General features: G+C 32.8%; 1 protein-coding gene across 1 annotated transcript; it reads left to right on the forward strand.

Moving 5' to 3' along the window:
- Positions 1-92: 92 nt before the first annotated feature.
- Positions 93-15,168, forward strand: LOC123539092 (galectin-3-like). The gene is made up of 12 exons (XM_053546916.1): positions 93-251; positions 5,861-5,962; positions 7,769-7,843; positions 8,732-8,794; positions 9,132-9,176; positions 9,509-9,571; positions 10,008-10,070; positions 10,418-10,462; positions 10,781-10,843; positions 11,971-12,056; positions 12,767-12,983; positions 13,936-15,168. Exons 1-12 carry the CDS (start codon positions 225-227, stop codon positions 14,053-14,055), a joined length of 969 nt encoding a protein of 322 aa, XP_053402891.1. The 5' UTR covers positions 93-224; the 3' UTR covers positions 14,056-15,168.
- Positions 15,169-16,464: the final 1,296 nt, after the last annotated feature.

Raw genomic sequence — 16,464 nt, forward strand, 5'->3', positions numbered from 1 at the left:
GGAGAGGAAATTGTGGTGATAGCCATACGCCTCACAACTATTGAAACCAGGACAGAAATGGTATGAATTTCTCAGCAGGAAACAAATCATCTACTCGGATTATGCAAAATTCTTTTCCTGATAATAAATACAAGTTTGGGTCAATTGCAAGTGTTATAAGTATTCGCATATGACTTTTAAGTTTTGTCATTTTAATTGGCAAATATTATCTTGGATTTTAGATAATGTCGGTCAACTATGGTGGCGAAATGGTAAGTCTACAAGTTTAAACATTTATAAGATATTGTGTAATGAAATCAAGCAACATACTGATGAAAAGTATTTTTATATGTTTTATCTTATTTAATTTTAAGGAATTTAAATTTGTTTTCACTACAGTAAATTTAATTACCGGAACCTCTTACATACACTTGCGTGGTGGCTTGTGTACTAACGGATTATAAAATCCTTTTTGTAACAAGGAAATACAGAAGGTTTCATTCAGTACAGCAATAAATTGTCGTTTATTAATTAAACACAAACGGTTTCGTTCAAAATGTTTACAGTAATAATTACCGTATGTTGATAGATAAAAAAATGATCATTTCATTAAAAATATCTGTAAATGGAACACTGAAGAGTTCTTTCAAAATATGTACATGTTATTACGATTGCAAGTGTAAGCCACTTCATAAAGAAACTAGATTACCTTTTCCTTTCTTCGCAACAAAAACATCGCAAAACCATTTTGGTAAGGAAATAAACAAGCATATATATTTAGTTTTTTCCACAAAGTTAAATATTACAGCACATTGAAAAATACGTCATGTTTACAGACGTTTTAATTTCATTTGATCATGTCATCGAAATAACTTAATTTAATAACCGTCAGCAGTTGACCAATGCAAACTTTATATATACTGTGAACCCTGTTAGATTTATTTTAGAAATGTTTGTTCTTCTTTTTTCTGTATGCCGACTGTCTTTTTTCGGAATGAATTATCTGTGTCGAGCAAATATGAATTTCAATTTCGTAACAAGTATAATATTACTTATAGGCCACGTACAAAATTCATCAAACAGAGTCACTCATGTTAGTTACATGAATAATCAGTCTTTAATGTTAAATGATCTCTTGAATATGAACTATATGTTATATATTATTTACTTGATAATTATGTCTGGTGATGTTGGAAGTAATCCGGGTCCCATTATTAGTAAAGAACACTGCCTTTCAATATTCCATCAAAATATTCGGAGTATACGGAATAAATTTGACTTTATCACAGAAAATGTATTAGAAATGGATGTATTATGTTTCACCGAAACTAAACTAGATTCAAATATACAAGATATAGATCTGCAGTTATCGGGCTTTGAATATATGTTCAGAAAGGATCATTCTTGTCATTCAGGGGGGCTTTCTAGTGTATATATCCGCATTTTTAGGCCGAAAAGATTATGTAACTTAGAAAGTATACTTCCAGAATCAATTTGGGTGGAAATTAGAGATAAAAAGCAATCATATTTATTATTTTCAATATATAGACCACCCCATTATAATGTCGATTTTTGGGATAAACTGAACAGTTGTCTTGAAATGTCGTAAGGGTTAAGGCATCAGGTAATAATTGTTGGAGATATAAATGAAGATCAATTAAAAATAAATAATCATAAATTTAAAGATGTACTTTTAGTAAATAACATGACCAAAATTATTAGTACACCGACAAGAATTACGCAAAATACGCAAACATTACTAGATCCAATAGCAGTAACTAACAATATACATGTTTTTGACTCGTGTACTTTTGAAACAAAAAGTGAAGTTAGTGACCATTTCGGAACCTACGTTTACCTCAAAGTTGAATTTGATTCTAACAAACCTTTTAAAATGAGAGTCTGGAATTATAAAAAAGCTGACTTTGTTAAACTTAATACTTCAATTAGAAATACAGATTGGACATTTATACATGATAATAGTGTAGACGATTCTTGTTCTAACTTTACAAATAAATTTATGGATCTTGCAAAACAGTGTATTCCAACACATTATGCTTTAGTAAGGCCAAAAGATAAACCTTGGTATAACAGTAATATCCGAAGGAGTACACGACAGAGCAATTTCACAAAGCTCTGAACAGTGGTAAAACAACAGATTGGGTTATATACAAAAAAACTTAGAAATCGAGTAAATAATATGATGAAAAATGCTAAAGAAACTTTTTATAACAACTTAGAATTCTCTTTATATGATATGAATATTTCAAATCCGCGCCAATACTGGAAAATTGTTAGAATGTTAGTAAAAAAAACTCTTGTCAAAATGAAAGTATATCGCCATTAAAAAACAAAACAACGATACTTATTCACTGTCTGATGTAGAGAAAGTGAACACTCGGAATAATTTCTTTGTATCAATATCTCAGGTAGATGACACTAATACGAATCTTCCAAATTTTACTTTTAAAACAAATGCTAGACTCTTTGACTTTATTATACAAGAACGGGAAGTTACAGATATCTTAGCAAATTTAGTTACAAACAAAGCATCTGGACCAGATGAAATAAGCCATAAAATGTTAAAAGAAACATCAACAACACTTTGTGTTCCACTCTGTTTACTTTTTAATCGCTCCTTGTCTGAGGGTATTTATCCTAATAATTGGAAACTAGCACATGTTATGCCCCTGTTCAAGAAGGGAAATAAACACGAACCATCAAACTATAGACCAATCTCTCTCATTAGCTGCGTTGGCAAAGTAATGGAACGTATTATATTCAAACATATATATAACCACTTACATGACAATTCCTTAATATTTCAAAATTAGTCTGGATTTCTACCAGGTCATTCCACGGTATATCAACTTATTGACATATATAATCAAATCTGTAAAGCTTTAGACAACAGAGATTCTACTTGCATCATTTTCTGTGATATATCCAAAGCATTTGATAGGGTTTGGCATAAAGGTCTTGTTTTCAAACTTCAACAGTATGGAATTCTTGGAAATTTGATCAAATGGTTACTAATAAGTAATTATTTAAAAGACAGATCTCAAAACGTTTTTGTGGCTTCAACCTTTTCAAATTCAAGTTATCTAGATGGGGGTGTTCCTCAAGGCAATGATATAGCAGAGTCACTTACAAGTATTACTAGACTTTTCGCAGATGATAGTTCTCTATCCGTATCAACAGGTGACATTGCTTTAATGGAAGAAACGCTAAATAATGATCTTTTGTTAATTACATCATGGTCTAAACAGTGGTTAGTAAACTTCAATCCTTCTAAAACGGAAGTTATGTTTTTCTCGTTCTGTAATAGAAATCGACCATCATTACTTTTTGACAATGTACAACTTAACTTTGCCCAACATCATAAGCATCTAGGTGTCACATTCAGTCAGGACGGGTCATGGCACCAACATATCTCAAATATTGTATCTAAAGCATCAAAAATCCTTGGTTCTATGAAAATGCTAAAATTTAAAGTTCAAAGAAAAACACTGAATCACATATATATCTCTTATCTACGACCTCAGCTATAATATGCTTCTTTAGGTTGGGATAATTGTACACAATATGAAAAAGATACCTCAGAAAAATTACAATATGAGGCAGCTCGGGTAGTTACTGGCCTAACAAGATCGGTTTCATTACAAAAATTACTATATGAGATAGGTTGGGTAACACTCTTCGACAGAAGAAAAATTCAAAAATTACTTTTAATGTACAAAGCCAAAAACCAATTATTACCACAGTACTTGACACAGTTATTCCCCCCTACAGTTGACTCAGCTTATGACAATCACTACTGGTTAAGAAATAATGCCGACTACGCTTCAGTAACAAGAAGAACTGAAATTTATTCTAAGTCTGTCTTACCATCAGCATTAAAACTTTGGAATGATCTTCCGTTAAATATTCGAGACTCAGAATCACTATCTTCTTTTAAAAGTAAACTGAAAGAACTATATCAACCGCCAGTAGTTCCATCTTTTTTCACTAAAGGCGAACGATTTTCAGCCGTTCATCATGCCCGTATAAGAAATAACTGCAGTAATTTAAATTCTGATTTGTATAAAAATCATCTCCTTCCGAGCCCGTCCTGTGAATGTGGTGCTGAGAATGAAAATGCTGAGCATTATTTTTGTTTACTTGCAAACGATATACACTTCAGAGGCGAACATTATTCATTAATACTAGGGCCTTTCATCCTCTTAGCGCAAAAAACTTTTATTTAGCATTGACACTTTAACAGAATCCCACAATGAAATACTGTTCAAAGAAGTACAAACTTATATTAAGGAGAGCAAAAGATTCAAATAATAAAAATGCTAACTTGAGTTCACCAAAACATGTAACTGCTGCAAACTTATTTAGCGAAAACTGGGAGCGGGGGTTTCAGTACTAGCGGCAATTAAACAATGGTATATCTTCCTGTTTGTTTAATTCTTTATCATTTTTACACTTTTATAACATTTTGTTTGATATCTAGCAAAATATTTATTATACTCCTTTTCAATCCTTTTTTTCGATGCATATTTTCCAAAATTCGTTATTTAAATCTTGAAATTGTACAACCAATCACACAACCTTAACACATTACTTTTGAGCTACTTATAAATTGACTGTTCTGGGAAGGACCCTAGATAATGTTGGAATAACTTTTGGCCCAACCCATTTGTATGTATTTAATTTAATGCTTGTATTAAATGTGATGTATACATGTGTGAATATATATATACAATAAAATATGATTAAACTAAACTAAATGTCATCGAAAGTGTTCCGTATTTAATGTTGGAATTCCGACATGTCATAGGTGATTTAACAACGGCTAATTCAGAAGAACAGGACAGTGTCTAAAACATAATTGTTACATGATAAATGCTCTTTTAAAGTATACTTTAAAGCAAAAGTGTAAAAATTAATAAAGACATATTTGTATTTCTATACATACTTAATGCCGCTTTTAAAATGAGCCATGCCATGAGAAAACCAACATAGTGCGTTTGCGACCAGCATGGATCCCGCGCAGTCTGGTCAGGATCCATGCTGGTCGCTAACGCACTATGTTGGTTTTTCTCATGCTGCGGCTCAAATAGTTTTGAAAAAGTAACCGAAAGACATTAGATTGATAATTGCTGTATTCTTAAAGGTGGATAATCAGATTTTGGCTAAGTAACGGATTTGTTTTAAACTTTAACATCTGATCATTTACACTAATTTATGTTCAGTTAGCGCTTAATACAAGTTAGGTTTTCACTGGAGATATTTTTAATAATTGGTTTTCCTATTGCAGTTGCCCAACCAAGATCAAGTTATTTTATCATAAGTATAAATGTGATAAACATACTTTACCTAAGAAAATGTATAACTATCCGATATATTGTATTATATTCGTAAAATAATTGCATTAACAATTACATATATAGATTGAATTCATTAGAAATGCAAGTTTGAAAAATTATTATTACCTCCCTTTGTCTATCTTGGTTGCGCAACCAAGATAGAATGGAAAAAAATGAAATTCAAAAGCTACATGCATTTTAAAACCCACCTTTTGATTCAGATTGTTAAATATTTGGTATATCTATCCAATGCGAATGTAAAACTCGGAATTATATGGAAATAAAAAGAAATACCAAGCATTTTAAATATTTTCATATTAAAGGGGAGTAATTACAAATTTTTATGAAAATCAATGAAGTATACATTTCTAACAGGGATCTAACTCTAAGTAATGGGTATTTTTGTTTCTTAAATAAATCTCTAACAGAATATACAAAAAGTAAAAAATGTCACTAAATTTTGCTTAAATGTGATTGACCACCTTTAAAGTTTACATTTAAAATGATTGAAACTGCTATTTCAGGGTGGAGCCAAGTGTCATGGAGATGATATTGGAAAAATAGCAGGGGGGGTATGCAAGTTCGCTGGAGCAATGTTAAATGAACTTCAGCCTCAGCAGCAACCTGTACGTGAAGTATTAAAATATTGCAATTTTAATGAACAAAATAATTAAGAATCAGTTATACAACAACGAGAACAGATTGACTTCTTAATCTAAGAACTTAATGTTTAAATTCATGTTTTTTTTCTTTTAATAATTAAATAAAAAATAACTATATATATATAGGGAATGCAAATGAAATTTCAAAGCATTGTATTCAAAGCTAAACACGTGCGTGGACATTGGATTATGGAGTACTGATGTAGACTTCTGAATGAGTTTGGAACCGAACGAAAGTCTTCAAGTGACCATAATGCTGTCTTTAAATAGCTTCAATGGGCACAATGTCCTATTTGACTTTTTCAGCACCGGCACTTAACACGATACTTTTGTTAAAATTTCCTCAACCTATGCTTGACAGTTCCTGTGATATGCAGGCTCCATAACCTCAGATACCCTTTCTAAATTCCAGTTTGTTTAGTTCTGCCCATTGTTTTCTCGTTTGGGGCAAACCTATTACTTCATCTGGGGACCAAACTTCACTTTTCATGGAATTACACGCCACAACCCGTGTATCATTGAAGGTTCCATGTTCACCGCCGCTTGAATACATCTGCGGATGTCTCTAAATTGCTTTTTGTACTTTTAGCATGTGTAAATGTTGAGTTCTGCTCAACCCTGACTAGAGGGCGTGGACGGTAGCATGCATTTCCACTACCCGTAATGAACAGGCTAAATCAAACCGAGCCTGCAACATTTTCGTATTTGTCGTGTTGAGCGACCTGTGAAGTGTCCACTTTTTCTATTTTGAGTTTGTCTTAAGTTTACGTAGTTCTCTGCTTGTTGTATCTCTAGCGTCTGGATTATGTGGTTTTTAGGTAACTTATAAATAAAAAATACGGTTAAAAAGACATATAAATAGATATTAGACCTATAATCGTTTTCGTACCATTTTTAATTTCAAACTAAGTATCCATATGTCTTGAAGCAAATCTTTTGAACTGTCTACTAGCTCTTGGTCGTAGCATGATAATTTAATAATAACATGCTTTCTTGTTAACTACATGCATCATTTTGCTTTGATTGAACAGATAGGGACAGAACAAACTTGCTTTCGTTACCTTTACCAGGGATTTATTTTGGCTTCTTTATCGTCATTTTCAACGTGTAATCATATGTCAAACTGTCCGCTCACTTTTAAAGCAATAGACTTCATTCGCTCAGCTATCTCTAAACCAGAAAGATGAAAATACACATGCGTAATGCTTATTTTACACACAATCCAAACACATATTTGCACTAACTAAAAGGGTAATTTTCTTTTATCATGTTTATACAGTGTACAACGGATTTGGAATGCTAAGATGTATTAAAACATGGATTTGCTATATTTAATTTCGAGTGTGTTATTTCTTTCATTTAAAAAAGTACATGAAATAAGGAATGACTATTTTGTAGCGCCAAAAATATTAGGTCAAGGTGAAGGTAAAGCGTAATAGTGTTTTATCAGTATCAAACTGCAGGAGGTAGGAGTGTGACGACGTCTAAGGTCAAGTGAGTTACTCTGTTAGCCTAATAATATTATGTGAATTAAGTTTAACACCGTTCTGTTGTAACATTTTGATTCTGAATCGTCTTTTATATAACAACGTTGACATGATATAGGTGCCTGGCAGGCGCTGAAAAAGATTGATACCACATTTGAGCTTTCTCAGCGCCTGTATGGGACCTATAACATGTCGACATAACGTAACAATTGCTGTGTTCTAACGAAAATGTGCATGTGTTTCTTTTACATTATAATGACCGTTACTTAAACTGTTGTTTCAGGGTGTTGCAGCTGCTTCCGGTTTGTGCAAATTTACAGAAACAATGTTAAATGGACAGCAACCTCAGTCACAACCAGTAGGTGAAGCATTATACAAATATACTTAATGTTACCATTCATTGTGTAGTTTGTCCTGTAAATGTTACCGATACTCATGACATATTTCTTCTTGCCCATAAATTGATAAAATATCTTCCTATATAATATTAAATCATAAACCGATGTAGATTTTCTGCCATAGTGCAGATATTTATAAACACGTTATGTGGACGTTTAACTCAATAGTTTGAATTGAAGTTCATTTTGAAACAATATCTAATCCTGATTGTTGAATGGGTAGAAGACAAGATATTTATTAATTTAGTAGTTTAAGTATGTCATGGATAATTGTTTGATTTCCGTGAAATTAAATTTCCCTTTCAAAACGTCCGATAGTATTTATTTATTTATGTTGGTATTATCATTTAAAAGTCTACTACACAGGATGCAGAACATATACTCGAAAATATGTGAAAAATGTTATGCTTACACTGTATTTTGCATTGTACTTTAAGGGGGCACACAAGTACATTAGCTCTCGCTGAAAAAAAAGATCATTTTTTGTACAAATTATATTAAATCAGCTACAGTAACTCTGGTGCTGGTACCTATTTAGAAATGAAAAAAGAAGTTGCCTTTGAAATTGCATAACATTATAGTCGCCACTAGCATAATTTTAGCAAAATCTATGCCCCCCCCTTGATAATTTAATGCTCAACATGTGAGATGTACTCAATATATTTTAGCGATTTATTGACATTTAATAGTAAATTATGTCTTGATAATCTCAATGTTTCAAACAATTTCTCAAATACAGCTGCAATGAAATGTATTAAACAATAAATTTTAAAGTAGAAACACATATTTTGTAAATACTTTAATACAAAATTCATTTTTGGCTTTTGACATTCTTATATCATTTTCAGTGTAATGGAGGCATGTCCAGCAGGCCAGGCTATAGACAGGTCCCAGCGTGCCCAACAGCAACTGTAAGCATTTTAGAGCAATAATGTTCATATATCTTCAAAACATATTTTGTTTTTAGACGTTTTTTGGCAATATTCAAGGATTTTGGGTGTTTTTAAGATTTGTTATGACTAGTCATTAAAAAATGAACGGGTTTCAACACGTAAAAACGTGCAATCAGAAGCAGAAGTTGCCGATATATTGGTACTTAAATTGATACATATCCGTCAAACAAAAGCGGGTCTAGACATAATTGATACAAAGAATATGCCCTGTGTTAGCAAGAAAGCAATAATTATTATAATAATAAAAAGGATTAAAATGTGTTGTATATTTTTCTCTTTTTTATATAAATTTTAGTGTCACGGAGGAGCTTCAAGTAAACCAGGCGCAAATAGAGTCAAGGTAATTAAGCAATTGAAATCTGTCAGCAATAACATGTTATGTTTTAAAATTTTCCATTTCTTGATATTCAGATATCAGATGTACACGTCGCTCAAAAGCCTTTGTCGGGGCTTTCTTCGTAAAACAAACTGTTTTACCGTATAGTCTTTAGACAGGTTGAAATGTATGCACGCACTAACGTGATGTACATGTGTTTGCATGGGAAATAATCCTGCCCTAAGCACTAATGTATTTTATAACAATGCAATGTGCTAGAGAAAGAGAGAGAAAGAAACGCTATCTTTGTGACTTTATTCAAAAGTATTTTTTTGTATTAATATTCTTTATTTCAGTGTAGAGGAGGTACGCCCAGTACACCAGTCAGTGGTAAAGCGCATGCGCACAGTACAGGAAGTGTAAGCATTTTATAAAAAATGTGCAGGCAATTCTTATTGGTTTGCAATTATTGTTTTAAGCAAGTCAATTTTCAGTGTTTGTCACCGAAGTGTTAAATTATAAGAGTGGCGTAGTGAAACATATCGAATATGTTTTTCACTGGTAAGAAACTATAAAATGGGAGTATTTAGTCAAAACAAGAAATAAAAATGAAACTTGTTAATTGTACATGTAAGATCAAAACAATTTTCACTCATGAAAACTATATCTAATATTTCTATTCGTGGCTATGAAAATATTGCATCTGGTGTTCACTCGTTATGGATATTTCAATCCTACATTGAAACAAACAAATATCCTCCATATGTTAGTAATTAAAATAGAAAACAGTAGCACACATTTTACTTGCTTTTACAGTGATAACGACTATTCATTCCAGTTTTATGCAATTTTCAGCATCACAGAGCTGCTTCTGGAAAACAAGGCGCTAGCCGAGTACCAGCAAATAATCCTGCCACTGTATGTATTTAAAAACAATTTATATGAGCATAATTATCTTTAAGATATCTCTTTTAATGTTTTGTAGTAATTTCTTTAAAGCATTTGAGAAAAAAGGATTTCTTTTTACTAGCTTTTAACGAATAATCATGCAAAAAATGAGGTTTCAGTACAGAAATAAACAGCACAGTTTTGCAAAATTATAAATTACAGGTCAAAATATGCATCTTCTTGATATGCAGCCTGGTCATAACAAACTTATTTCTAAATTAAAGCATATAGTTGTGATATAATCCGTTTATGAGTAATAATATGAACTTTGATAACATCTGTTGTTCAAATTTATTTTTGTTTTATACAATTTTCAGTGTCATGGAGGCTGGTCTGGTAAAGAAGGTGCAAGGAAAGTGCCGGTGAATAATTAACATTTACCTTGTTAAATTTCTAAAATGAACTGATCTATCATTCAATTTGGTTATATGAAGGGGTGTTTACTAAACTTTTACTGACAGAACAGCGAACAGTGCAGACAATGTAATCAACATCTTTACCTTTGTACTTTTATTTTTACTATTTCGTAAAGCTCTTTGTGGAACTGTATAGGGCTAAATCGGATTACTATACAAAAACGACAATAAAATATACTAATAAATTGCATACATTGTATATACATTTTCCTTTTCCTATATTTAAAATGCGATTCTGTAATTTTTGTTGTTCACGTTTTTCAGTGTCATGGCGGCGCGTCCAGCACACGTGACACTTGCAAAGTCACGAAATGCCTTGCAGTCATTGTAAGCATGATTTAAAATCTGTTATTATTACAGGGTTAGAACTATTCTGATTTCTTACAAAGATATCTGATATCATTATTATAGTATTTGTGCACTAAATGTATTTGAAATTTCGTCATTAAAAGTAGATTACATACATTTACATTGGACAAATTGGAACGTCAATAAGTATAAGGTACAATACAATGGGAACAGCCATGTTCAAAGACCTCAGGCCTTCAAAAAAGAAACCACAAAGCAGTATAGATAAAAGTATGTACACGAGATGTATATACGTAAAATAAACAGGCAGACGACATTGACAAAACAAACAAATATGACCAAAGTGGGACAGTGGCAACAAACAACAGTGGGGAATTTAGACCGGTTCAAAACCTCACTTGTAATCACAGCCATGTTCCAAAGTTACTGGACAATATGGATAAAAGGAATCCCTGCCAGGTGAAGCCAGAAACATTTAGCCTGCTAAATTTCTAAAATGGCTAGGTCCATTTATTATTCGAAGGGGTGTTCACTGAAAAATTATTGACTAAATAGCGAACAGTGCAGACCATGATCAGCATGCATGGATGTGCGGGCTGATCTTGGTTTGGTCTGCACTGGTCGCAAAGGCAGAATCATTTGCCGCCAGCAGGCTAAAGGTTAAACATGCTTTGCTATAAAAAACATGACATGTGAAACATAAAAAATACCCCTGAAAATAAAGATTAAAGGAAATCCTAAAGAACAATACACGTATGTATTCATTATATATGAAGAAAGCCGGTAGAAAATTACGAAAGCAGATCGGTCCCGATGAGTTTTAAGAATCTCGGATTCTAGCGCTTAGTCCGTGTGACACAATCAAAGAAATTGTAGCGTTCAAATGTGAAAACAGGCTGAACACGAAACATGCAGTTATGTCTAGAATTAGTGTTGTAAAATATGCCGTTGTTAAATCAATTTCTTTACCAAATTACAGAGCAAAGGGTTTCAATTTTATAATGAATCTCTTTGGAACAGGTCAGTTCTCAATAAAGTTCCGCAGGTAATGACATTTACATATGATTTGCTTGAGAAATTACAGCAAGATTTTTACCCAGTAAATTTCCTATGCAGATGTCAATTGTTTCACCTGTATCTTACAGCCAGTACCATTTGTACAGCAAACTGGTTTTCTCAGACACGGCAAGACAATTATGATCTGCGGGGCTCCACATCAAGACGCACGCAGGCAAGTCACAGTATTAGAGATTTCCGAATGTATTTTGACAATAATTTATTAAAATCAATTACCACTGTGATACAAAATGAATTATAAATTATCTCCCTTCGCTGATTTATTTTAAAGTGAGTGAAACATATTTAAAACGGACGTAATGCTTTTAATAAGTTGATTTCATGTGAAAGTCACTGTAATTGCCTTTTAAATCTCTAAACGAATTTTTAATCGGACCACTAATGAAAAATGATATGGCAGTCTAAAATTTAAGAAAATGGTTTATCGTAGAGGTAGCCATTTTAGTGTGTTTATAACTTCACTTACTCTCTGCTGCGGTATATATTCAGCAAATTCCTTTTAAGATTAATTAATCTGTAAAGATGTAAAACGTGATAACTTCATTCATTCTAGTTTGAAAACGTAACGAAAATATTTAACAAAATCAAGAAATTTTCCAATAAATATCTAACGACATATAAACTCCGGCATTTGCCATGGAAACAAAATGGCTTCCTTTTTAATGAAATATTGAAATGTTTATGACTTTCTCATTTTTAAGACGATTTTGAAAATCCTTTCACTTCCATAAATGAAATAACATTAGAACAAAGATACCTTTACCGAGTATCAAATGAATAATTAAATATTCATTTGCACATATGTTAACAATAAAGACTAAGCTCGTGATATCTCATGAATGAATACACGTGATATATATGCAGGTTCACGGTTTACCTTCAACACGGGAAACACCACGAGCCTCCGCTTATTGCCATGAGTGTTGATGCGAGGTTTACATTCGGCAGCGATCGCAACTGTTTGGCACGGAACCACAAACAAGACACATGGGGTCAAACGGAGAGACGTATCTCTTATTTCCCTTTCAGGCCAAACGTTAAATTTGAAATGATCATTTTGGTTGAGCGTGATTGCTTTAAGGTAAACTCATTTCATTGTAAATATGTTGATAGAACTATGAAACCAAGGATGAAGTCGTTAGCTTTTCTAGCCAAGAAGAATTGTGATTTATTTTAGTTCTTAAAATATTACTTTTACGTAAACACTCATTCCATCCATTTAAAAAATGTCTCTATTATTTGAACATTTCAACTGATAATACTTCTATATAATGTCATTTTTTTGCGATAGCTTTGGACATAACTTTCTATGTAAGACTCCTTTTCAACGGTGTCATTGTAATTACTCGCCGTCTGCCGCTTGTCCGTCTAAACAACATTTCTTCTGAAGTTGAAAACACTTCAAGCTATTCTGATTAGTCAGTCAAAGAAACATGGCCACCATAGAGTGTGGTAACTTTTTCTTATATGTACATCTTCTTGACAGAAACTGAAGAACAGATTTCAAAATTAAATCAAACACATTATCTTTGGACGTCTCTCTGCTAAGACTGTTTAAATTATGATTCGTAGAAACGCGGGCGTGTTACCAATGTTTTACCAATATATATATATTAATAGAAGCTTTAAACATCTTTCCAGAAACAGCTGGTCCCATTTTAAAATTATTTTTTAACAACGATTCCTTGGATAACGCTTCAAGAAGATTATACAGATTTACCGATTTGGCAAAAACATTGCCGCCATAGCCAGAAACAGAAAATTCTCGAAAAGACATCTCTTAAAATTCTTGTCCGATTTTGTTATAATTTTACAGAAATATGCATTGGATGACCCTCCTCCAGAATTGTCGCATTACCCCGATTTGTCAAAAACATGATCGACAGAGCTAAAAACCATAGAAAACTGCTTCTAACAACATCTCCTTAAATAGCTGGCCAAATTTTAGAACAATTTCACTCTAATGATTCTTGGGTAATCCTCTTCCTAACATACATTTTAACCTTAAATTGGTATTATCTTGTCAATTACAGGTCGCTGTGAACAATAAACACATGTTTGAATTCAAGCACAGGGTACAACCGCTAAACCGTATCGACACACTCCGTATTGAAGGTGACGTAAGGCTCACCGAGGTCCAGATCCAAGGATGAGAAGCAAGCACGGACACTTTACTCCTTTATCAAGTGTTAAACACTGTTATCATACTCTATCACTAACGTGTCGAATTAGGCTTTTTGGTGTTTTGTTTTTCACTTTTTAAGGAACATACCTCAAGATATTAATTGCATTATCAAACTTTTAAAACCAGATGGCAAAGTCTCTAAAGTATCCAAACTCATACATCAATATTATGTTGGTATGATATAAAGTTAAGTCCTTCTATCCTACATCATGCTTCTAAATTATAATAAACGACGTATTACTTTCAGATCGCCCATATGCTTTCATAAATGTATATTGTCTATTCAGTAAACACGTTTGGTTTTGATATTTATCTAGCGTTAAAAATAATTAGAACTTCTTGCTTAGTTTCGTAAAAATCGACTCATTTTTAAAGAGACAAAACAATTACTGTCTGTGAAATGCGAAAAGCATAATCATGGTATTGTGTATGATAGAATTAATCCAATTACATTTTTTATTTAGACAAACACTGCAAAATTATATGAATAACAAGTTTCAATGTTTTGGATTTCATATGTTATATATAAGCATGACTACTTAATCTGCACGAAGTATAGGTAAAATCCAAACAGAATTCTTGGAAGCATTGATCACTTACAACAATAACATACCATAGATGGAGTCAAGAAGACAGGATCCGTTTGGCACGAAAGCTTATTGTCATAATATCAGTATAAAAAGGGAGGGGAATATCGCGAACGTACGAAACAGTAGGCATAACATAAAACAATATGGACAAACTGTAACTTGAAAATAGAGACAACGCCTTGGAACGGCCGATAGACTTTAAAAGTAGGTAATCAAATTGTAGCCAGCATATCTTTTACCATCAATTCAACTTCTTGTTGAAAAATATAAACAACATGTAACAAACATTGTACAAGCAATGTACATAAATACGCATATGTTCTGAAGTATATTCCTGTTATACTACAAGAACTTCCCTTTGCTGGTATATTGATGAGATATCATTTTAAGATACTTTCATTACCTTATATGTTTTATCATTCTCGTCTTTCATTCTAGGTAATCAATATAAATACCACTTGAAATTTATGTGAAATAAATAATTTTTGTCATATTGGTTCCTTTCTTTTTATTAATGTGAAAGTTTCATGCTCTTCTATAATAGTACAATGATATACCTGCAATGTAGTTCTACCTACATTAAATGTGACACTTTCTAGCCCATGTGCTAGTCACAAATGGCATATATTAAATACTGATATCGAGTGACATGAGACGAGCCAATGCTTGCAGGCAATTTTGACCACGGGTGCCATTTGGCAAATTAATAAAGGTTGGAATGATCATTGATTGATTTAAGAACTTGAATCCTTTTTTTAGACCGAAAAGCCCGCGGCGTGGATTTGTAATGCTGCTGTTTATTCTGTTGAGGTTCTAAGAATATGTATGATACAAGAACACAAAAAGTAAATTGAAAATCATTTTAAGTTAAATGGACTAGTAATGGCAGTCAGCCATTTCTGTTACACAAACTCAATAGGCGATTTCGGCATTTCCCGGCAGGGACCAACAATCAGACGCTAGTTACCACCAAAATGAATTTTAAAGAAGGAAATAAGTATAATCGCACAGAATTTGTCAAGCGTCACCACGGGTTCACTACTTTTAATATTAACTGAAATGACTGTAAAGTGTGTATCATTTCTTTTTTGGCTAGATAAAATTATACCTAGTAAAGGAATTCAAAAGGGTAATCCTCCAGTGAATGTCTTGGTAGAACACTTGTCTGAAGCAATAAACTGGAGTTTAGGTGGTCGTGTGCCCGATCACTCTATTTGTACACGTTATAGTAACGCATGTTCATTTAGCTGAATCAAGAGAACCGATCACCATCCGATAATAGGCTAATCAATACAAATAGATATTAGTACTGTAGATCAGTCGATGTTACAAATACTAATCCTTCCTTGCATTTATCTATACACCTGTATGACTCAAGTTTAAATGAACAATGAAGTAACTGTGGTGAATCATTTCATTGTAATGTCTCTTTTCATGGTAAATACTGAAAAGTTTTGTATTGATTTTATGTACGATGTGTGATATGATACAAATAACATCATATTATATATTATATTATAAATCTGACGTAAATGCCATCAGAGCCCCCCCCCCCCCCCCGCTTAGCTCAATAGGGAAAGCGTTGGTCTACGCGGGATCGCGGAGTCGTGAGTTCATTCCCGGGTGGGGCGTATGTTCTCCTTGATGATTTGATGAAAGACATTTTCTCTTAAATCATTCGTCCTCCACATCTGATTCATGTGGGGAAGTTGGCAGGTACTTGCGGAGAACAGGTTTGTACTGGTACAGAATCCAGAAACACTGGTTAGGTTAACTGCTCGCCGTTA

The sequence above is a fragment of the Mercenaria mercenaria genome, chromosome 1 (genome assembly GCF_021730395.1).
Source record: "Mercenaria mercenaria strain notata chromosome 1, MADL_Memer_1, whole genome shotgun sequence".
Classification (NCBI taxonomy): Eukaryota; Metazoa; Mollusca; class Bivalvia; order Venerida; family Veneridae; genus Mercenaria; species Mercenaria mercenaria.

Excerpts from the sequence above, each read along its gene's own strand:
- LOC123539092 (XM_053546916.1), top strand. The coding sequence starts at position 225 with ATGTCGGTCAACTATGGTGGCGAAATG. Across the intron at positions 252-5,860 it reads TCAACTATGGTGGCGAAATG|GGTGGAGCCAAGTGTCATGG; the intron begins GTAAGTCTACAA and ends CTGCTATTTCAG. Across the intron at positions 9,572-10,007 it reads ATGCGCACAGTACAGGAAGT|CATCACAGAGCTGCTTCTGG; the intron begins GTAAGCATTTTA and ends TGCAATTTTCAG.